The 20,806-nt window shown below is 43.6% G+C and overlaps 1 protein-coding gene across 2 annotated transcripts in view; it reads left to right on the plus strand.

Annotated features, from left to right (window-relative positions):
• Positions 1-20,806, plus strand: part of PLXNC1 (plexin C1) — a 158,709-nt gene that overhangs the window by 44,832 nt on the left and 93,071 nt on the right. For both annotated transcript variants that reach the window (XM_032297975.1, XM_032297982.1), the window contains exon 5: positions 18,402-18,516. In XM_032297975.1, coding sequence (XP_032153866.1) covers positions 18,402-18,516 — 115 coding nt within the window. The remainder of the gene's footprint in view (positions 1-18,401; positions 18,517-20,806) is intronic.

Genomic DNA, 20,806 nt, shown 5'->3' on the forward strand with positions numbered 1-20,806 from the left:
AAAAAAAAAAAAAAAAAAAAAAAGGCATCCAGTACAAGCAGATAAAAAGCAATTAGATAAACAATGAGCTCTAAAATGTCTAGTATTTTATTGTTGGAACCTCAGATCCAACCTGTGCTGAATTTGTCTGTGTGGGTGGAAAGTGAATTTTTGCAGGCTGAATATCTTGAGTTTGGAAGCAGTTTCTCAGTTTCTCCCATATTGCAAAGCATGGCACATGTGTTCAGTTACGGATTTCCACAAAACTGGCAATCCTGAACCAATGAACGGATGAGGTTCCAAAAGTTCATTTGCAAGTTTGTTTGGCATGCAGAATGCATTTTCCTATAGAAACAATGTCACAAATTAAGGATTGATTCCCAAGCCAGCCCATAAAATTCAAAATTATTTAATTTCAACAAATATTTATCGAACACCTAATGAGAGCCTAATGTGGGGCGTGAGATAGCTAGGTGGTACTGAGAAATTGGGTGCCATTCTTGGCTTGAAGGAACTCGCATGCTAGCTGGGAAGGCAGACCTAGCAGTGGCCAACATTCATTCATTCAATCCTACATCCAGTCACAAATATTTTTTAAGCACAACAATGTGCTAAGCCCTATGCTCAGTGCTCAGGGTATAGTTCTGATCTATACAGGGCTTGCAATCTAATGAGGGATATAGATAATGTGTATCTGTTAGGTTTTTGCCCTAGTAATGCTGCATAACAAACAACCCCCAAATACTTAGTGGTCTAAAAGAGCAAACATTTATTTATAATTATGTTTCTTGCTCATGAGTCAGCCTCTCAGCTATGGGAAGAAGGGTGGGGTCAATGTCAAGCTGAAGGTTGAGTTCAGGTCTGTTTCCCGTTTCTCATTCTGTACGTGCTCTTCTTATGGTGGATAGAAGTGGCATGAGAGACCAAGCTAAACTATACAACATATTCTAAGCAGCAGTTCTTATCATACTGACCAATATTCCATCGATAAAGCAAGCTGCATGGCCAAGTCCAACATCCGTGGAGTAGGAAAATAGATCCCATCTACTCTAGTGGAAGATACTGCAAAATGACCTGGCGAAAAGGTTATGTGGGTGTGTCATTCTAGTACAGAATGGATTGAAGAATTGGGAATAATAATCCACTCTATCAATAAGTAATGGAGACAAATGAATAAAGTGTCATAAAGGCTAGCACGGGGGAAGTGTAGGATTTCATAGGGACACATAAGAAATATCTAACCCAAACTTAACAGGTCAAGAAAGGTTTCCTGGAGGAAGGGGTATCTGATCTGAACATGAAGGGTAGGAGGATATCAGCTAGGTAAAAATGAGGCAGGGAAAGCTGGTAGAGGGGTCAGGCTATACAAAGGCCAAGAGAGCTTGGCCTGAAACTCAGTATGGACGGGTGTTCAGGAGAGCTGACGGGTGTTGGGAGATGAGGGTGGCAAGATAGGCAGAGGCAGATGAAGGGAAGGCTCTGCAAGCCGCATTAAAGAATTTGAACATTGTTGGAAGGACCTTGGGGAGCCATTGCTGGGCTTTAATTAAAAGTGCAACCGGATCAGATGAGTGTTTTAGAACGAGAACTCTGGGGTGCAAGGTGGACCGGAGGGGACTGAGAAAAGCTGGCAGATCAGTTAGCAGGTGGCTGTAAACCAGCAAGGGATCGAGGACTGAATTAGAGTGATAGTAGTGGTGAGGGAAGGAAGTGGGTGGATTAGAGAGCTATTTGGAAGATAGAATTGACAGGGCTTAGTGATTAATTGGATTCCCCTTTGAGTCTGACATACTAAAAATAGGGCCATAAAATGAAAAATAAAATCTCAAGGTGGCCACTGTTTTTCTGGAAGATGTATTCTTTCTCCTTTGATCTCAGTCTTCATGAAGAAAACAAAGAAGTGGTAGCTACACGTACACCTGATTCTTCCTGTGTCCCGGCCACAGCGCTAGGCACTAGGTTAGACCCTGAAAGATGGGTGCCCGAGTCAAATGTGGGAGGGCTTTTGAGAGACACCAGGGCTGAGTGTCAAGAGTGTGCAGTGGGGTGAGTTATTGCACTGAAATTGGTGTTGAGATTATAGAGGAAGAAATGCAGGCATCTGGATGGGGTGACCAGATGGAGAGAGGTGGCGGTTACTGAGTAGGGAGTGTAGAAGGAGTGGCTTGTTTGGGCTGTGTGGGAAATGCAGGGAGCTGACTTCCACACTGGCAACATGGGCAGGGCAGTCTGTGAGGACAGAGGAAAGGTCCTGTATTAGTCTGTTTTTGCACTGCTATAATGAAATACCTGAGACTGGGTGATTTACAAAGAAAAGAGATTAGTTAGCTCATGGTTGTGCTGGCTGTACAGGAAGCATGATGCTGACATCTGCTCAGCTTCTGGGGAGGCCTCAGGAAACTTACAATTATGGTGGAAGGTAAAGGGAAAGCAGGGCATGTCTTTTTTTTTTTTTTTTTTTTTTTTTTTTTAGATGGAGTCTCGCTCTGTTGCCCAGGTTGGAGTGCAAAGGTGCAATCTTGGCTCACTGCAACCTCTGCCTCCTGGGTTCAAACTATTCTCCTACCTCGGCCACCTGAGTAGCTGAGATTACAGGTACATGCCACCATGCTCGGCTAATTTTTGTATTTTTTAGTAGAGATGGGGTTTTACTATGTTGGTCAGGCTGGTCTCAAACTCCTGACCTTGTGATCTGCCCACCTCGGCCTCCCAAAGTGCTGGGATTACAGGCATGAGCCACCGCACCTGGCCTGGGCACGTCTTACGTGGCTGGAGTAGAAGGAAAGGAGGTGGGGAGGTGTCACATAGTTTTAAACAACCAGATCTCAAGAGAACTCAGTCACCGTCACAAAAATAGCACTGAGGAGATGGTGCTAAACCATTCAGAAAGGGTCCACCCCCATAATCCAGTCACCTTCCAGCAGCCCCCACCTCCAACACTGAGGATTAAAATTGAACCTGAGATTTGGTGGGGGACATAGATCCAAACCATATCAGGTCCCAAATGCATTTTGCTTTGGATGAAATCTGGGCTTTGTGCAACCTGCCATTTTCTTCTCTCTGCCACTTCTCCTCTGTATAATGTGGCATTAATAATTGGCCAGGTATGGTAAATATGCTGGGATTACAGGCACTTTGGGAGGCCAAGGTGGGTGGACCACTTGAGGCCAAGAGTTTAAGACCAGTCTGGGCAACATGGTGAAACCATCTCTATGAAAAATACAAAAATTAGCTGGGTGTGGTGGTGCATGTCTGTGGCCCCTCAGCTACTCTGGAGGCTGAGGTGGGAGGATCATTTGAACACAGGAGGTTGAGGCTGCAGTGAGCCATGATTGTACCACTGCACTCCAGCCTGGGTGACAGAACGAGACCTTGTCTCAAAAATAATGATAATAATCGTAGTGCTTTCCTCAGAGGTTTGCTGAGAGGATTCAATCACATAAGGTATGCCATTGTAGGCCCAGTGCCTGGCTCCTGGTACACAATGAAGTCATGTCAGCTGTTATTTGTGTAAGCTCAAGGAGGGAGTCATTTCTTGTCCCCGAGGTTGAGAAAGGCTTCAACGAGGAGGTGGTGGCCTTAAATTTGGGCCTTGAAGCCTGACTAGACCCTTACCAGAGGAGGAGTGGTCAGGAGGCATTTCAGGCAGAAGAACCAGCGCAGTAAGAGGTCTGTGGAGAGATTGGCAGATCGAGTTCTGTGCACTGGCTCTAGAAGGAAGGATGTGGGTGGAGGTGCTGGGTGGGCTCTCAGCGTGGACCTTACTAGTGGGTGCTGGGAACTAATGACAGGGTTTAAGCAGAGGCCTGCCACCGCCACATTTGTGTTTTAAAAGCATTATCTCGCTGGCAGTGTGGACGATGAACCACGATAAGCCACACGTCGGCTCTCCCAGCCTCCCACCCCACCGTCCTGGGCGGCCTTCTTCTGGTGTGTTTTGTAAAGAGTAGGTTTGTATCACATCTCTTCCTGAGACATCTACTTGGTGGCGGTTTCTCCGATTTCACATACCTCCCCTGGGAGAGGTGGTGCATCTCCTGATGCCTCCGTGAGGCTTCACCTGCTCTGGTCTTAGTCCCATGATGGAATCAGGGCTGGGTCCTCTTCAAAAAATGGACCCTGTGGGAAAGACCACACTTGCATTCAGCCTCCCTTCCCTTCGTGCTCTGCCCCACACAAGATACGCACAGCTGGAGGCAAAGCCCCAGGCCTGCTGCTCATAAGGTATCTGTGCGTGCCTCAGATTATCTGTACAAATTTAACATTCACTCCATATTGTCCTACATGTTTCCTCCGTGTTGACCATAGGAAGACCTTCAAGCAGCCCCTGGTGGCTGTTTTTAGGTCTTCAGCTGCTGTTAGGCCGTTCCACGCATGCGACTGTGAAAGAGATCATTTCTTGCTCAGCCTAACAGCAGGGCCCTGTGGTCAGTCTTCCTATCAGACTTTCTGAAGGGTTGGGAGTAACAGAAGGGTATTTTTAACACATGAGAGAAAGCTGCCATCTGAATGCTAAACACATTTGTCCCCAACACCCCAGAGTAACAAACAAAAAGAATTACATGAGTTGCTTGTGGACACATCCCAGCTCCTTTTTTTCATCCAGCTCTCCTGTCTTGAAGTTTCTTCTCCAAGTGACACTCCTTCCTCAAGCCCCCCAGACCTGTCATTAACCCTAAGGGGACCCTCCCCACCTTCATGATCACTATGATTGGCCTGAAACTTGGCCGGTATAATCATGGTGCACAGTAACTTATGGCCGTATTCTTCAGTAGCCTGAGTTAGTCTATTCGTCATCATGAGAGGTGAGCTGCATACAGCAGAGAGGGCCTGCTGTGGCTTAGATGTTTTTTCTCCTCCAAATCTCATGTTGAATTGTGACCTGCAGTATTGGAGGGGGGCCTGCTGGGAGGGCTCAGGTCACGGGGGTGGATCCCTCATGAATGGCTTGGTGCTGTCCTCGCAATAGTGAGTAAGTTCTCGCTCTTGAGTTCACAGGCAATCCGGCTGTTTAAGAGAGTGTAGCTTCTCCCCCCTCACATTCTCGCTCCCGCTCTCGCCATGTGACACAGCTGCTCCCCCTTTGCTTCCGCCATGAGTGGAAGCTCCCTGAGGCTCTCCCCAGGAGCAGACACTGCCCCTGCTTCCTGTACAGGCTGTAGAATCATGAGTCAATTAAACCCCTTTTCTTTAGAAATTATCCAGTCTCAGGGATTTCTTTGTAGCTATGCAAAAAATGGACAACCCAGGGCCACGGAAGGCTGTGCGGTAGAAAAGTCCACGTGGACGTGACTGCTCCTCATTCAGAAGGCGGCCGCGGTGCCCCTTCCACAGGAAGCCTGCCTCGAGTCCAGGCCTGGCCAGGAGACAATGTGCATGGGTGTGGGGGAATATGCTTATCATACACCGGACACTACCTTGCCTGTCCTGTGCCATGTTCCGTTTAGTCCTCCTGGTACCCCATGAAGTAAGCACCATTACAGTCCCCACTTCGTAGAGAAGAGAACAGCCTTAGCTGATGTACAGTTTCCCACAGCTGCTGAAACAAAACTTAGCAGCTTAAAACAATATGCACTTGTAATCTTGTAGTTCTGGAGGTCACAAGCCTGCAGTGGATTTCACTGGGCTGAAATCAAAGCATTGCCAGGGCCGTGCTCCTTCTGGAGGCCCTTCTTTGCCTTTTCCAGCTTCTGAAAGTGGCCAGCATTCCTTGGCTCATGGTCCCTTCCTGTGGCTTCAAAACCAACAGTGTGGCATCATCAGATTACATTGGGCCCACCCAGAGAATCCAAAACAATCTCCACATTTTAAGATCCTCAATTACAGCTGCAGAGTGTCTTTTGCCGTGTACTGTGCTTTGAATGTATCCCCCAAAGTTCATGTATTCGACCCTTAATCTCCAGTGCAACAGCATTGAGAGGTGGGACCTTTCGGAGGTGATTAGGTCATGAGGACTCTGTCCTCATGAATGGATTAATAACATTGTCACAGGAGTGGGTTACTTATCACAAGGGTGGTTCCCCCCACCCCCACCTTGTGCTCTCTTGCCCTTCCACCTTCCACCGTGGGATGATACAGCAAGAAGACCCTCACCAAATGCAGGACCCTTGATCCTGGACTTCCCAGCCTCTAAGAACTATAAAACATAAATTCCTTTTTTTCAAGATATAAATTTCCCAGTTAGTAGTATGCTGTAATAGCAACACAAAACAGACTGAGACACCATGCAAGGTGGCACAGTCACAGGTCCCAGGGACTAGGACATGGACATCTTTGGGGCCATTATTCTGCCTACCACTGGTTGTACAAGTAGTGGAACCAGGATCCAACTCTAGGCTTGGCTCCAACTCCTAAGCTCTCTACAGCTGCAGTGAAACAAAGAGAAACAAGCAAGGGTCATTATCCCTCCTGGCAGTGGGTGGAGCGGGGGAGAGCCTGGAGCAAATGGCCCTAATTAGGGAGCGTTGGTGATAACTGCTATGCATAAGAAAGACACAGCACTCAGGACCTACCTGAGTCTTAGAAAACCTTTCATCTTGAAAGCTTAGAAACCCGAGCATTCATTTAACAGGTATTTATTGAGCACCTGGTATGTGTCAGGCACTGTCCTAAGCACTGGATTCTAAGCACTAGCAGTGAGTAACACAGATCAAAACCCCTCCACACGTATGTCCATTGCAGCACTATTCACAATAGCAAAGTCACGGAATCAACCCAAATACCCATCAGTGATAGACGGGATGAAGAAAATGTGGCACATATATACCATGGAATGAAAAGGAATGAGCAGCCATCAAAAGGAACGAGATTATGTCCTTTCAGGACGTGGTTGGAGCTGAAAGTCATTATCCTCAGCAAACTAACGCAGGAGCGGAAAACCAAATACCGCATGTTCTCACTTACAGGTGGAAGCTGAGCAATGAGAACACATGGACACAGGGAGGGGACAACACACACTGGGCCCTGTTGGGGGGTGGGGTCGGGGGAGGGAGGGCATTAGGAAAAATAGCTAATGCATGCGGGCTTAATAGCTAGGTGATGGGTTGATGGGTGCAGGAGACCACCCTGGCACACGTTTACCTGTGTAACAAACCTGCAGGTCCTGCACATGTACCTTTCAGTACGCTGCACATGGAACTTAAACATAAAAACCCCTGCCCTCATGGAGCTTCCTCTAGTGAGGTGTTTTAGTTTCCCAAGGCTGCTGTAACAAATTACTACTGACACAAATGTGTCCTCTCCCAGTTCTGGAGGCCAAAAGTCTGAAATGAAGGTGCCAGCAGAGCCAGGCTCCTTCCGAGGCTGCAGGGGCAGGTCCTTCCTCACCTCTCCCAGCTCCGGGTGGCTCCCGGTGTTTCTTGGCTTGGGGTAGGATAACCATCTCTGCCTTGGTCTTCACATGGCCTTCTTCTGTGTGTCCAAGTCTCCCTCTCCTTTCTCCCAGAATATTCCCTGGGACACGCTAAATCCAGGAGGATTTCATCTCAACGTCCTTAACTCATTACATCTGTGCAGACCCTGTCTCCCCATAAGGTCACATTCTGAGGTTCTGATGGGCATGAATTTGGGGGGAACAGTCTTTAACCCATGACACGAGGGAAGATGGACAGTGTGAAAATAAATGAGGAAAGAGAGAACATGTCACAGGGTAAACAGGGCTATGAAGAAAAATAAAGCAGAAAAAGGAAATGGGAGTGCTGGTTGGAGGCAGGGGTTGGGGGGGCTAAATTTAAACAGGGGGCCCTGGAAGGCCTCAATGAGAAGGGGCCTCTGAGCCAGGACGCAAAGGGGTACATTCAGTTTTGGGGCTATCCCCCTTCATAGGCTATTGCACTATTGAGTGAGACAGAAGAACCTTCCTCCTTTCCTTCCAATCCGGGATGTGTCCTTGTGCAGATCTTAAGCTTGAAGTCTGTGTGGTGACACTTTATGGTCCAGTGCGGCTCTAATGACAGCGATAATGACAATAATGGGACTGGGGACGGCCCCTCCTTCTCTTGTGAGGACCCCATTGTGCCGACTAATTATGTAGAAGCAAGTAGGACAACTATCCGTGGGGTGGAAGCGCTGGGGAGCGGAGAGGAATATGTTCTTTGGGCCTCGGGGAATTACTGAATTACCGGGGCATAGGCTGAATCCATGCATCTGGGTTACTGCGAATTCTGGAAGGGATTTGGGGGGCTTTCTAACGCCAGAAGGTGTCTGGGAGTCAACCTGTCTCCCATGGGTTCTCCACCTCCTTCTTCCGCTGTGAGGGGAGCTATGAGTCCAACTTCTTTCAAAGCAGAAGACGAAGAGGGGATAACAGTGTGAAGGGGCACCTCTCCACCTTGGTGTCCCAGACATTTGGCAATGGTTGGCACTGAGAGAGTGCTCACGTGCTTAGAAGCCAGGGTTTGTTTTTCTTTTAGTGAAGCTGGTGATTGAGGTTCTCGGACCTCAGCCTCCACCCTCCTTACCTGCACTGTCTCTTTAATGGTTTAATGGATGCTCTCTGACTTCCAACAAGCACCACTAAGAACATCTCTTTTAGTAAATATATGTTGTAATGGAATAGATTTTGTCTGAAATGACCTTATCTCAGGCAGCATGCACTTTCATAAGAATGTATTGATTGGCCTTTAAATATTCCTCAAATGTTTCACTTGTCTTTGTAACCTAGTATTTGTCCTGTTCCCAGCATCTCCTCTGTATCCAAATACAAAGTTCAGATCTTCACTCGAAGACTTCCTGCCAGTCTTTTGTTTTTTTTTTTTTTTTTTTTTTTTTTTGCTTTTGTAACTTTTTAAACATTTCAATGCTTTTATTCTGCTATCTAGAGGGTGCAGTTTCTTATAGGCCAAAAGTGGGATATGACATTGCTTTCAGGAGGATCGGGTTTTAATATAATTGCCGTCTGTTTAGTGGTGGGGAAACTGAGGCCCACAGAGGCTAAGGAATGTGTCCCCAGTTACACAGGGAGTATGTGGGAGCACAACTTTGAACCTAGACCTGACTCAAGAGGCGTTGGTATTTTCCCGTTTCCATGTTGCTATTTTTTTTTAATGGCTCCCCTAAATTATCAGTTCAAGGTTTGCATTTGAAAATATAAAACACCAACTTTTATTACCCTCATCATCCACAAAAGAACCCCATGGGACAAAGGCCACAAACCCCTTTTGTGTGAGTTTTTCAGTCTGCAAATGTGTTTTATGTGTGCTAAATAGCTCAGTTTCAAGACAAAGGCTGGTTTTCCACCACGCCAGTGAACAGGCCAACCTAGTGAACAAAAATCAATGAAACGATTTCTGCCAGTATCACTGAAACATAGACCAGAATTTAGTCCATTTAAAATGTCCTTCTTAATCCAATTCAGCCACCTTTTGTTGAATCGCAGTCATGGGCCAGGTCCTGTACTAGGCCCTGGGGGAAACAAAGATGAATGAGGGTCTGCCCTGGAGAAGCTCCCAGGTGAGTGTGGGAATAATTTCAGTACACCTTGCAAAATGCTCTCATAGCTGGTACTCAAGGCCTGAAAGGACTCCAGAGAACCCTTTCGCATTTGGGAGGAAAGAGAGTTGTGATTAAGAATCTTCCAAGAAGCCTCGAACTGTGCCTGCCTCCTTATGTAGAAAGGGCATGTTGGGCGTTGAGCTGTGTGTGAGCAGTGCCAGAGGTCCTCTGGTCAACTTCATTGCCCAGATCCCTTTCTCATCACCACATTTGTCTTTGGCTTATGTCATCCAAGTTTTTGCCTAAACTCTCTGTTCCATTTGCCCATATAATAATAACTAACATTTATTGAGACATTATTGTAAACTCTTAGAGCAGATGTACATTTTTCTCCCAGCTTCATCAGGTGAAAACTATTATTTGCATTTCTGCAAATGGAGAGCCTGTGACACAGAGAGGGCACATGGCTTGCTTGAGGTCACTGGCTTGCAAATGGTACAACCACTATCCGCCTTTCTTCGCTAAGTTCTAGCCAAGCTGGTCTATTCCATCAGTTCCTTGCAGAGACCACGCTTTAAGTACACTCAGATACTTTGCACATGCTGTTCCTTCTGCGTGGAATGCTTTTCCCACTATTTTTTTGTATGTGTGTGTGAGACAGTCTTGCTCCATCACCCAGGCTGGAATGTAGTCGCATGATCTCAGCTCAGTGCAAGCTCTGCCTCCGATTCAAGCAATTCTTGTGTCTCAGCCTCCCGAGTAGCTGGAATTACAGGCGTGCACCACCTTGCCCAGCTAACTTTCTGTATTTCACCAGGTTTCACCAGGTCGGCCAGGATGGTCTTTAAACTACTGGCCTCAGGTGATCTGGCCTCCCAAAGTGCTGGGATTACAGGCATGAGCCACCAGTACCGGGCCTCTTCCCACTACTCTTGACCTGACTACATGGTTCTCACCCTTGAATGCTGAGCTGAAATGCCATCTTTCTTGACTAGCCTGTCGAAAGTAGGTTCCTTTCTACTATATCTTTGGTTTCGCAGAAGACATACCTCAATTTGAAATTATTTTAAATGATTGTCTGTTTATTTGGTTTTTCTCTGTGTGCCTCTCTGGACTGTAAGCTCAATAAGAAAAGAAACTTAACTGGCTTATCTATTGAAGTGTCCACAGTGCCAGGGGAGTGTTTGTCATCTGATGGGCTCTCGTTAACATTTCTAGAATGAATGCCAGGTGTGGTCTTAGGCCCTGAGGGTGCCAAGATGGCACCTTTTCCTTTGGGGGATATACAGTCTAATTGGAGAGACAGACAATCAGCAAATAATGCAGTATGCTGTATAGACTAGGAGCATGTGTAAATGTCATGGGGACACAGAGGAGGGAGTGACTGCTTTGCCTGGAGTCTGAGCAAACATCGTAGAGGAGGATGTTGGAATAGCCCTTGAACAAGGAATGTGATTTCACCAAGTGTGTCAGGCCTGAGGGCATCCAGGGCAATGAGAACAGCACACACTCAGGAGGGCCTGGCCTGTTTGCCCTGCATGTGTTTATCAGATGCCTGCTCTCCACGAGGCGCTGTGGAATAGATAACAGGGATGTGTATATTTTAGGAGCTTGTAGACTAGATACAGGGACGGACTCATCAACCAAACTTACCTAGGCATGAGTTCGGAGAGGAAGGCAGGGGCTAGATCACAGTGTCGGGGTCAGAGATGAGCATGGAAACGTGTTGCAGGCTCCAGGTGATGAAAGGCATGTAGACAGGAGAGTCTGGTATGGGAGAAAGGGTGTCATGAGAGATTTTTAAGCAGGGAGTGACATCATCAGCTCTGTGCATAAGAGTAACCCACATGTTGGTGTGGAGGTTGACAAGACGAACAGGAAGTGGGAATGGGGAGACCTCATTTGGCTGCTGCAGGAACCCAGGTGAGAGATGAGGGGTAAGCATGGGTTGTAGAGAATGCTTAGAATTAATAGGCCATGTGAATCTGCATTCATCTTAAAATAAAAAGTTTACTTTATCTGTCTAAAAAAAAATAAAAGAATTAATAGGCCATGATCAGTTGGGTACAAGAGTTACCCAAATTAGCCAAAATAGGCACAAAGCTTTCAATTTGATCTGCCATGTGGATTATTACTCATTAAACAAGGCCGGGTAGTGATTCCTAATGTGTATGACTAGAATTTCTCATCCCTCGGAACATCCTTCAACAAAAAAGCTGGAAGACAGTACATCATTCATTCTTGTCTGGGGAAGTTACAAAGCACAGTGGCATCTTCAAGCCTCTGAGAAGTCCTGCAGCAGACAGACTTGTTTCATTTGATTTAACTAGTGTTTCCCAAGCTTCTTGGCAATAGAACCCTACTTTAATATTAACACCCAGAACAGCTCCAGGAACACAGTTTGAAAAATGCTGAGAAATGGAGTAAAACTTATATTTTCCTATATGGCCATGTCTTGGGAGAATCTACGTACTATGATGTTGGCATTTGTGATGTCACTACCCTGGAAGCCTTTAACATTTTTGAGCAATTTTGGTGTAGTAGTAAAAGATGCCAGTACCAGACACCATGTCATCTACCTCTCTGCACCTCCGTTTCTCAACCTCTGACGCGGAGATGGTAACGATAACACCTGCTTCATGGGCTGGTTGTGAGGATTACTAGTTGTTGGAAATAGGTGCTCGGTGCTGCAAAGAAAAATTAGCACTCAGACAAAAGGTCTTTCAGCAATGCAAGTTTTACTTCCTGGACCACAGAAAGGGTACTTCCAGTAGCCATCATGCCACGAAAGTGCAAAGAACAAAGGAATACACACACATTTATTTCTTACGCATTTGGGGTTGTCCTTACTGCTGTATCTGATCGCTGTTGGCTGGAGCTAGACCTCACAATCTAAACTAAAACCTGATTGGCTAACAACTGAAAACTTTTCCTAACAGGTAAAAGCAATGGAGAGCTGTCACATGCCTGTGAGCATGTCCAGCACAGATGTCTTGGTTAAAGTACAAGGACATAGAGTGTACTACGTGCCTGTAAGCATGGCATGTCTAACAGCTACATAGGATAGGGCTTAACAAAGTTATTAGCACACTTATTCTTTAACAAGAAAGGAAACTTTAAAAATGAACTTCTCTACTTCCCACACTAATTTCCAGAAATCCCCAGAAAAAGTGCCTGGCCTATGGGGATTAGGAAGGTGCTATGGTTTGAAAATGTCACCTGAAAAGCATGTGTTGGGAATTGAATCCCCAGTGGAACTCTGTTGAAAGGTGGGACCTAATGAGAGGTGTTTAGGTTGTGAAGGTTCTGCCTTTGTGAATGGAAGAATGCCGATTATAGAAGGGCTTCAGGCTGCAAATTCAGTCTCTTTCTCTCGTTCATGGGCACGTGCCCTCTCTTGCTTTTTCACCTCCCACCATGGTGGAAGATGCAGCAATAAGGCCCTTGCCAGATGCAGGCCCCTCAAACTTGGACTCTCCAGCCTCCAGAACTGTAAAAAATAAATGTCTTTCTTTATAAATTACCCAGGCTGTGGTATTCTATTATAGCAACACAAAACAGACTAAGACAGATGGGCTCAGTCACTATTAGCTATTCTGAGAGGCAATATAGGTAGCTGATGAGACCACAGGCTTTGAGGCTATACTGCGTGACTTAGTATGTCAGCTCCTCTGCTTACTGTCTCTGTGACCTTAGGAAAGCAATATGGAACCATCTATGCCTCAGTTTCCCACATCTGTGAAACAGGGACAATTATTGCAGCTACTTCGAGGTTTGTTGTGAATAATAAATCAGTCAAATCATGTGAAAAGACATTGCCTGGCATGTTAGATGTTATTGCTTTAAAAAAAATCTCCTAAATTGTCTCTGTTATTAGCATATTTTATCATGTAGATTGACTTTCAGCTCCAGTGATGAAGATCCAGTTTTTCAGCTTTTCAAGCAAGTTATTTTGGTCTTGTGTTTTGGCATTCCCCTCTTAAAGACTCTGGAGGCCTTTCATTTGGAGTTCAGTTTGTTACAGATTTTCTATTCTCTTCTATTCAGTAGACTTTGGTTCCTTCATTTCGTGGACTGGCAATTGTAATGAACATCTCCCGATTCTGGAGACCACCTGGCCCCTACACTGGGCTCTGTGCCTTTCCTAAAAAATGCAGACATCTGTTTCAGATCACTTAGCAAAAGACCTTGACATGCTCTTATAGCAAAGCCCTCCCCCAGCATGGATGCTGTCTCCTGCTTCCTGGGAGAGAGAGAAGCTGGATTGTTTCCTTGTTAAAAGTTTTCTGATATTATATCAATGTAAAAATCTTTGGAACAGTTCACACTAACCCCCATATTCAGGCCACTTACCTGATGTGTAGTTATCGGATTACTTCAGGGACTGTCTGCTCTTGGTGAACAATTAGATTAGAGGATGCTGATGAAATTTGAGTGGCAGGAAGTAGCAGTTACATTTCTGCGTTCAGAGTTTCTATTTCAAGGTTGAGTAAGTGGTAAATTTTTACTGCAAGATTCTAGCCTCATAAAGTCAGCTTCTCAAGGTCCCCTGGCCCAGCCCAGCCTGTGGGTATTTCACCTGCTTGGAAACTTCAGCTCCTTTTCAGAGGTGGGCCTTCCTGTTTTTTATGTTGGCATGAAAGCAATTAATAATTTAAGCCATGCCCATTTAAAAAAAAATAGAAATGCTGTATAAATACAATACAGTAGTAATAAATTTAAAAGTCGATCCAGCTGGGCATTGTTCCCAGACTACCAGCTGAGCAGAAACACAAATAAGTAAAGAAGAAAACTGCTGTATAATGCAAATGGCTGCAATCTCGTTGTTTTCTGCTATTCTTTATTGCAAATATATAGTAGTAAAGTTACATTATGGATAAGTAGGTTTTGTGGGCTAACCTGGAAACCTAATCACTGTTTATAACATTATTTCTATGAGAGGGAATGCATTTTATATTAGAAACAGATGGTTTGCAAGAAACTTTTTTGGGGAGTAGAATAGATTTCTAAGTCCAGGGCCGCCTGGAATTTTAACCTCTCCCAAGTTGTGTGGTTGTGTTGTATTTCACAGCTAGTGATAGAGGAAAATTCGAGACCTCTCAGCATCCCCACTTCTGTGTTTTCGCCAAATCCTTGCTATCCTCTTCATCCTGCAGTCTCTGCCTTACCTTCTCTTTTCTCTGTTCCTGGGGTCCCCGTGCCTGTGTCCTCATCCTGTCCCAGTCCCACCCTCCAACCACTGGTTGAGGTCCCAGGAAGCTAGGAGGAACTACGAATGTCCTTTATTAAGTGGTGGTTAGGATCTACAGGAAGGCATGCAACCAGGTGATCAACTTTGTGGACTCTGAAATCAGACTTCTGCCACATAGCGGCTGTGTGGCCTTGGTATGTTACTGTGCTTCTCTGAGCTTCTGTTTCATCCGAGTAGAGGGAGGTTGTTGTGAGAACTAACTCAACACTCCCAACAGGGCCTGGCACAGAGTAATGTTCCTTCCATGCCAGTGTGTGGTGAGGTAATTATTCAGGGATACTATGCGTTACACATACTTCTATGAACCCAGGAAGCAAACCCACTGTATAGAAAGACTTTCTCAGTTTCAAACAGTGAACTTAGAAACAAGTGTCTGGGACCTTCCTGTTTATGACTTGGGGCAGGAGTAGGGTTGGAGCTTTTTTTTTTAATCTGTTGGGGGTGAGGGAGGGGGCGGTCACGTACGTACATAGTTGAACAGCAATATGAAACTCTAGTGTTATCTTGAATACATTAAGCTCTACGGCAGATTTTATAGCAAACTAACAAGAACAGCCTTCTTAAATAGTTTCATTGACTGAACTGTTGCTACATACTGTGTTTTTTTGCATAAGGGAAGGCTTTTAAAATTATCTTTTTGGTTTGGGGGATTTTTTTTTTCCTCAGGCAGTCTTTTCTTTGCATTTGGGCAGGTTCTGTTTTCTAATTTGCAAGTAGGCGTGTGTCTGCCTGCTGCGGGCTTTAGCATGCACGCATTAGCTCCAACTGGAAACAAGGACGAGAACAATAAAATACTGACTGGGAGTCTGAGGACTTTGGGATAGATGCTTCATAGAAAATGGAGAAAAAGTAATATGAAGTCAAGAAAGCAAACATATCTCTACCGGTTTCTCCAGAATTCTTATCCAAATCCAATTTTCCTCCCATTTTTGGCCTGAAGAAATTGAAATGAAGCCATTAAGAAATCAGCCTATCTGAGAGTGTATCACTGAAGAATCAGCCTCACTAAGAGTCCTGTGTGACAATGAGATTTTAATTTAATTAGGGCCGTGGCTCAAGTGTTTATGCACTTGACCATTACTCTTGTTGATACGCAGGAATTAGAGTGATAGCTTTCAAAAGGAATTATTTCAGAGTAACTAGCTTTGTTTACTAAAATATGGGAGCTATAAGATCTACTCTGTAAGAAATGAGAATATATGAGTAATAGGCTGTCATGAAGATTTTATAATCTGCAATATTTGAGAAGTAATAAGATACTGTTGTTGGCTGGCCATCTGGTTAGGCATACTTGGTGTCATCGTTTGCTTTTTATTTTTTCATTTTTTATTTTTACTGGTGAGAGGCAAGGAATAGGAGTTCAGAGGTGGTGGGTTGTTTTTTTTTTTTTAATAAAAAAAAGGAATTTATGTTTAGTTGCTTAACATGGTTAGATTTTGTTTTTACCTTATACAGAATTTAAAAAAAAAATGAAAGTTTCGTTATATATTTTCTTTTCTCTCTTTTTTTTTTTTTTTCCAAAAATTACAATGAACACCTCACCCCCTAATTTGGTCTCCAGATTGAAACTTTTAGCTTAATTTTAAAAATAGTCTCTTTGGCATAAGGAGTCAGACATGAATCAAAACTCCAGAGAGAAAAATCAGCAATGGAAAAGACCTATAGAGATTTCATATTTCATCCTTTCATTCAAAAATATTTATTGAAACCGTAGTATTTGCATATCATGCTGCCAGACACTGAGGGATTTGCTAAAGAAATATTAAAGACCTTCTTCCTTCTTTGAGGAGCTTAGAGCTTACTTGGGGAGAACTGAGATAGACTTATGAAACAGTTAAGTTGTAATTCAAGGCAGCATATGATTAAATACCAAAATATGTGATTCCGACAAGAAATGCTATAGGAGTTCAGAAAAGGGAGTGATAACTCAATGGCACTACTGTTTTCTGCCTACAAATTGGCAAATTGTAGCACTATTTGTATGAAATATTTTACACTTGTTTTTTTGGCAGTCTTAGGCTTTGACTCCCAGGCAGCATTAAGAGCCAACGAAAATATTTGTACTCCAGTATCTTCAGAATTGGCTTATTTTTTTTTTCTTATAGGCAGAGGGAGTGCCTTACACACACCAGAGTGCCCATGAGAGGCAGGGAGTTTTTGACAGTCATGATCTATTTCAGATACAAAAGAAAGAACCAGCTTCGTCATTCTCTGCTTTTCAATCCAGCAGTGCTTTTCTCTCCATTGCAAACTCTCTCTGACATTGAGAGGCGGTTTAATTTGAACTTAATGTCCGTGACGGACGAGCTAGCCATCAAGGGTCAGATAAATTTATGACTTTGGAGAATTGCTGATGAAAATCCCCATGGTTATAATGTTGGAGAAGAAACTGACACAGATGTAGTGGGAGGTGGGACACAGATGTGCTCATTGGGAGCAGGATTCCCCAAATGTCAGAAGCCGGTGACATGTTAAAGGTATTGTGCTTGGGGATGACGTTTAGTGAAACTCACTGACTTCCTGTTCTATTTTTGCCATATTCAAATTAACACAGAGCTCAAAGATGAAGCCATGAGGCCTAAATTCTTAAGAATTAAAAGAGAAAGAGAGAGAGTCGAGGAAAGAGAAGGAATAAAACCTTCAGGAAGCCAAATACACTAATTGGTCCCATTCATTCTTCATTCCACTCGGATCCCCTTGGGGATTCGTCATAGCTGAATGTGGTCATCATTTGGTTGCTTTTCATCCTATGTTCCAAGTGTTTTCAGTTTCTTTTCAAATTCACCATCACTGGTTTACCACCCCTGCATTTTAATCTTTAGCCTTGAGGTGGTGTAGTACTAGAAATATTTTGTGCTTTCCTTGACACTATTCAATGGAATATCTAAGGAGTCCAACACCATTTGACAATGACATGGCTGTTGGTGTTGTTGTTCTTGCTGGATTGGTGGCCCATCTGGTGAGGCAAGGGTTCCCAAGTTAGTGTGACCCAAGTTAGAGTTCTGACAAGGGTTCCCAAGTTAGAGTAACTGACACATTAAGCAAACCAGTGATCTCACCACTCAGCTTCTGAGCATCTCTTTATCCAAGTACTTGGCCCTGGCCGCAGCTTAGGACTGATCTGGGTCATCTGACTTGGGAAAATGGCCCTAGAAAAATGTCTCGTGCATATCTTTTGATATAATTTGTATGTGTCTAAATAAATATTATGTAGCAGATGGTTATGGAATGTCTTATCAAACTCTTAGGCAGACTCTGCCCTTGAAATATTTCTATTTAATTATCGTACTGCAAAGCACAAAATAGTAGCTTTATTATTATTTTTTTTAACAAAATCAAGTTACACAATAGATTGATATTCTGGGAATGAATAGCAAACCTAAAATTTACACAATATGTGAACTGAGCTGTTCTTTGCTAGGTTTTTCTAAAAGGGAGCTCCTTATTTCAGAATCCATGAGAGGATGTGTTTTGGATATATTTGGCGGTGTCAGCTTGAGAGATGGCTCGGGAGTCAAAGTTCAACATGTTGTCTACATTTGTTCTCTGCTCCTAGACATGATGGAAAAAAACGCTCTGCTATTTTCTTGTTGCTTTTCATAGTTTTAGTATCATGTTCCTATTCTCGCTCAAATCAATAATCCACTGTACAAAGCCTGGCATTCTGTACTGAAGCCAAGTCAAAGAAAGTTTCAACTAACTCATGTGTGGGGTCGCTGTTTTGTTGCCTTTTTTTTAGGTGCACCTTTCAAGGAGATTGTGTACATTCAGGGAACTTAGAAAACTGGCTGGATATTTTGTCTGGACCGAAAAAATGCCCTAGAATTCAGCTAATTCGAAGCAGTAGAGATAAGGTAAGAGGAAAAATTTTAATTTGTCCTCATTGTATTGTCTCATTTTGCACAGCAGATGCTAACTTCCTTCTGTGTGTAAAATACCTATCAGCAATCAGACATGCTTAGTGATAGCGCTCCATTCATTTAGTTAGCAAATACTGAGTGCCTACCGGATACCATCCACTCTACAAGGTGCTGGGGCTGCAGTAGTGACAAGCCACATCATCGGCGTACTCTCACGGAGTTTGTCATCTTGTGGAGCTAAAGATGACTCTCATTGGTTGAACTGGAAGAAAAGCCGGACTTCTAATGTCGCAAAATACATATTGCTTTTGAAAATAGAGAAAAAAGAAGTTCAGATTCACCGTCAACAAGATTCCTGAAATGTGGCTTAAGTGCAGAACTTTGTTTAGTTTCATGGTCCCTTATCCTGAAGTGTTCAGGCTTCTCCAGTAACCATCTAATGAACATGGCTTCAAACAGTATTGGTAGAGATGGAGAGAAAACGTCAACACGGGCAGTGACTGTGGCAAGTGAGGTCCCTTGGAAAGCCCGTGGGCTCTTGCTATGGCAGCACCATGCTTGACAACACATCAGCCCTGTCACTGGATGACAGAAGGGAGCAGGAGCATATTTAAGCATTTTCAAAGCACATGCCAACCATGCCCTTCTGGAGAAGGGGATTCCTGCCTTGAAGCCTCAGTGGTGCTATAAGGAGACATTTTCTCCCTAATTGTGGCTCTTGCGTTATGAATAATTGTACAGCAGCCAGTTGACCTGTCTGTTGAGCGCGCTGTGTTCTGTTTGAATGCCACATTAACAAGGAAATGGGCCACTTTCTCTTTTCCCTTACACTTTGCCATTTTAAAGAAATAGCAAGAACTTGACCACTTTCAATGATTTAACATTTAATAAAGGAGAGCCAAAGTATTTAATGAGTGATAAATAATAAAAAGAATTAAGCTTTCAAGTCATAACTGACCAGAACTAACAGATTTAAAGTCATTTGGCTGTTGTGACTCTCTGTTGTCTTCCTGGAGAAAAAAAAAAAAGAAATTTGATACTAACTTCCACCAGCCCTGAGTCAGAGTGAATAGATTTGGTGGAAAAGATGCTTGGACACCTAAACACAGGTATATCCAAATTCTAATTTCTGTCATCAGTCTGGAAAATAGCCAACTTTGGCGCTATTAGAGAATAGTAAAAAGTATAGTACCTTAATCTTTGAATATGCCCAGGACTCTGATATACGGTTAAGGTTTTGGATTTTCTTATATCATTTAGAAACATTTAAGGGTAGTACTCCAACTAAATGTAGTGGGAGGAAGTAGCTTGTTCATTAAATAAAAAGTGCTGCTTATACAACTTCCTTAGCTAGCTAGGGGCTCACTATGACAAATTAATCACTATTTACATCTAGTCTGGAACATTTCAAAAGCTGCTTACCACCCAAACAACCACTGATGTTTTCTTCCTTGCCCCCTGTCCCACTGTGGTTTACCCTAATCTTCTCAGAGACTTCCTACATAGCCGCTGCCTCACTCCCTCCAGCTCACCACTAACTCTCAAGGTAAAGAAGATAAGGAGTTCATAATTTGGTTAAAGCTATTCTTTGAAACCAACTTTGGACTGATTATCTTAATAGTGTTGATAAGCCATCTGATTCTATCTCTTGATCATATTATTACCAAATATTTCCTACCCTTATGGCCACCTTTGGCTTATCTGAAAGTCTCAGGTCTTTGCTTAAATAAACCTGACCTTGACCTATGGAGAAAGCAGTCTAGGGTGTATCCAGTTCCATCTATTAGCTCTATTCAAGGGGTATTTGCTACCTGCCTATCATATGCCTAGTAACATTCTAGTCACTTTGTAGGCAGAGAAAGCCCTCTGTATAATAGGGAACCTCTGTTCACAAGAAGCTTTGCTTCTTTCCACAAAACAATTAAAAGATAGTACATCCTCACACTCACTATGGGATCAGCATTAAAAAGAAATAATTACAGCAATCCCAGTTGTCCTGGAGGGATTTCTGTGAGGTTTTGTTGAGTAAAAACAGCAAGATGCATACAAGTGTTCCTAGCATGATCTTATATTGATCGAAAAATGTCCCTGTATATGTTTATGCATATATGTCTCTATATGATTATTTGAGCATGGGCAAAAATGTGGAAGAATTCATTCAAGGTTGTAAACCTGGGCTCACCTGGTGAAATGACTTATGTGGTAGAGAAGGAGAGCAGAGATATGTAATAAAAATAGAAAGGACACAGAAATAAAATTATTTCTTTTTTTCTTTTTTTTTTTT

This window comes from Sapajus apella, unplaced genomic scaffold, assembly GCF_009761245.1.
Source record: "Sapajus apella isolate SASKATOON/1434 unplaced genomic scaffold, GSC_monkey_1.0 scaffold2, whole genome shotgun sequence".
Lineage (NCBI taxonomy): Eukaryota > Metazoa > Chordata > Mammalia > Primates > Cebidae > Sapajus > Sapajus apella.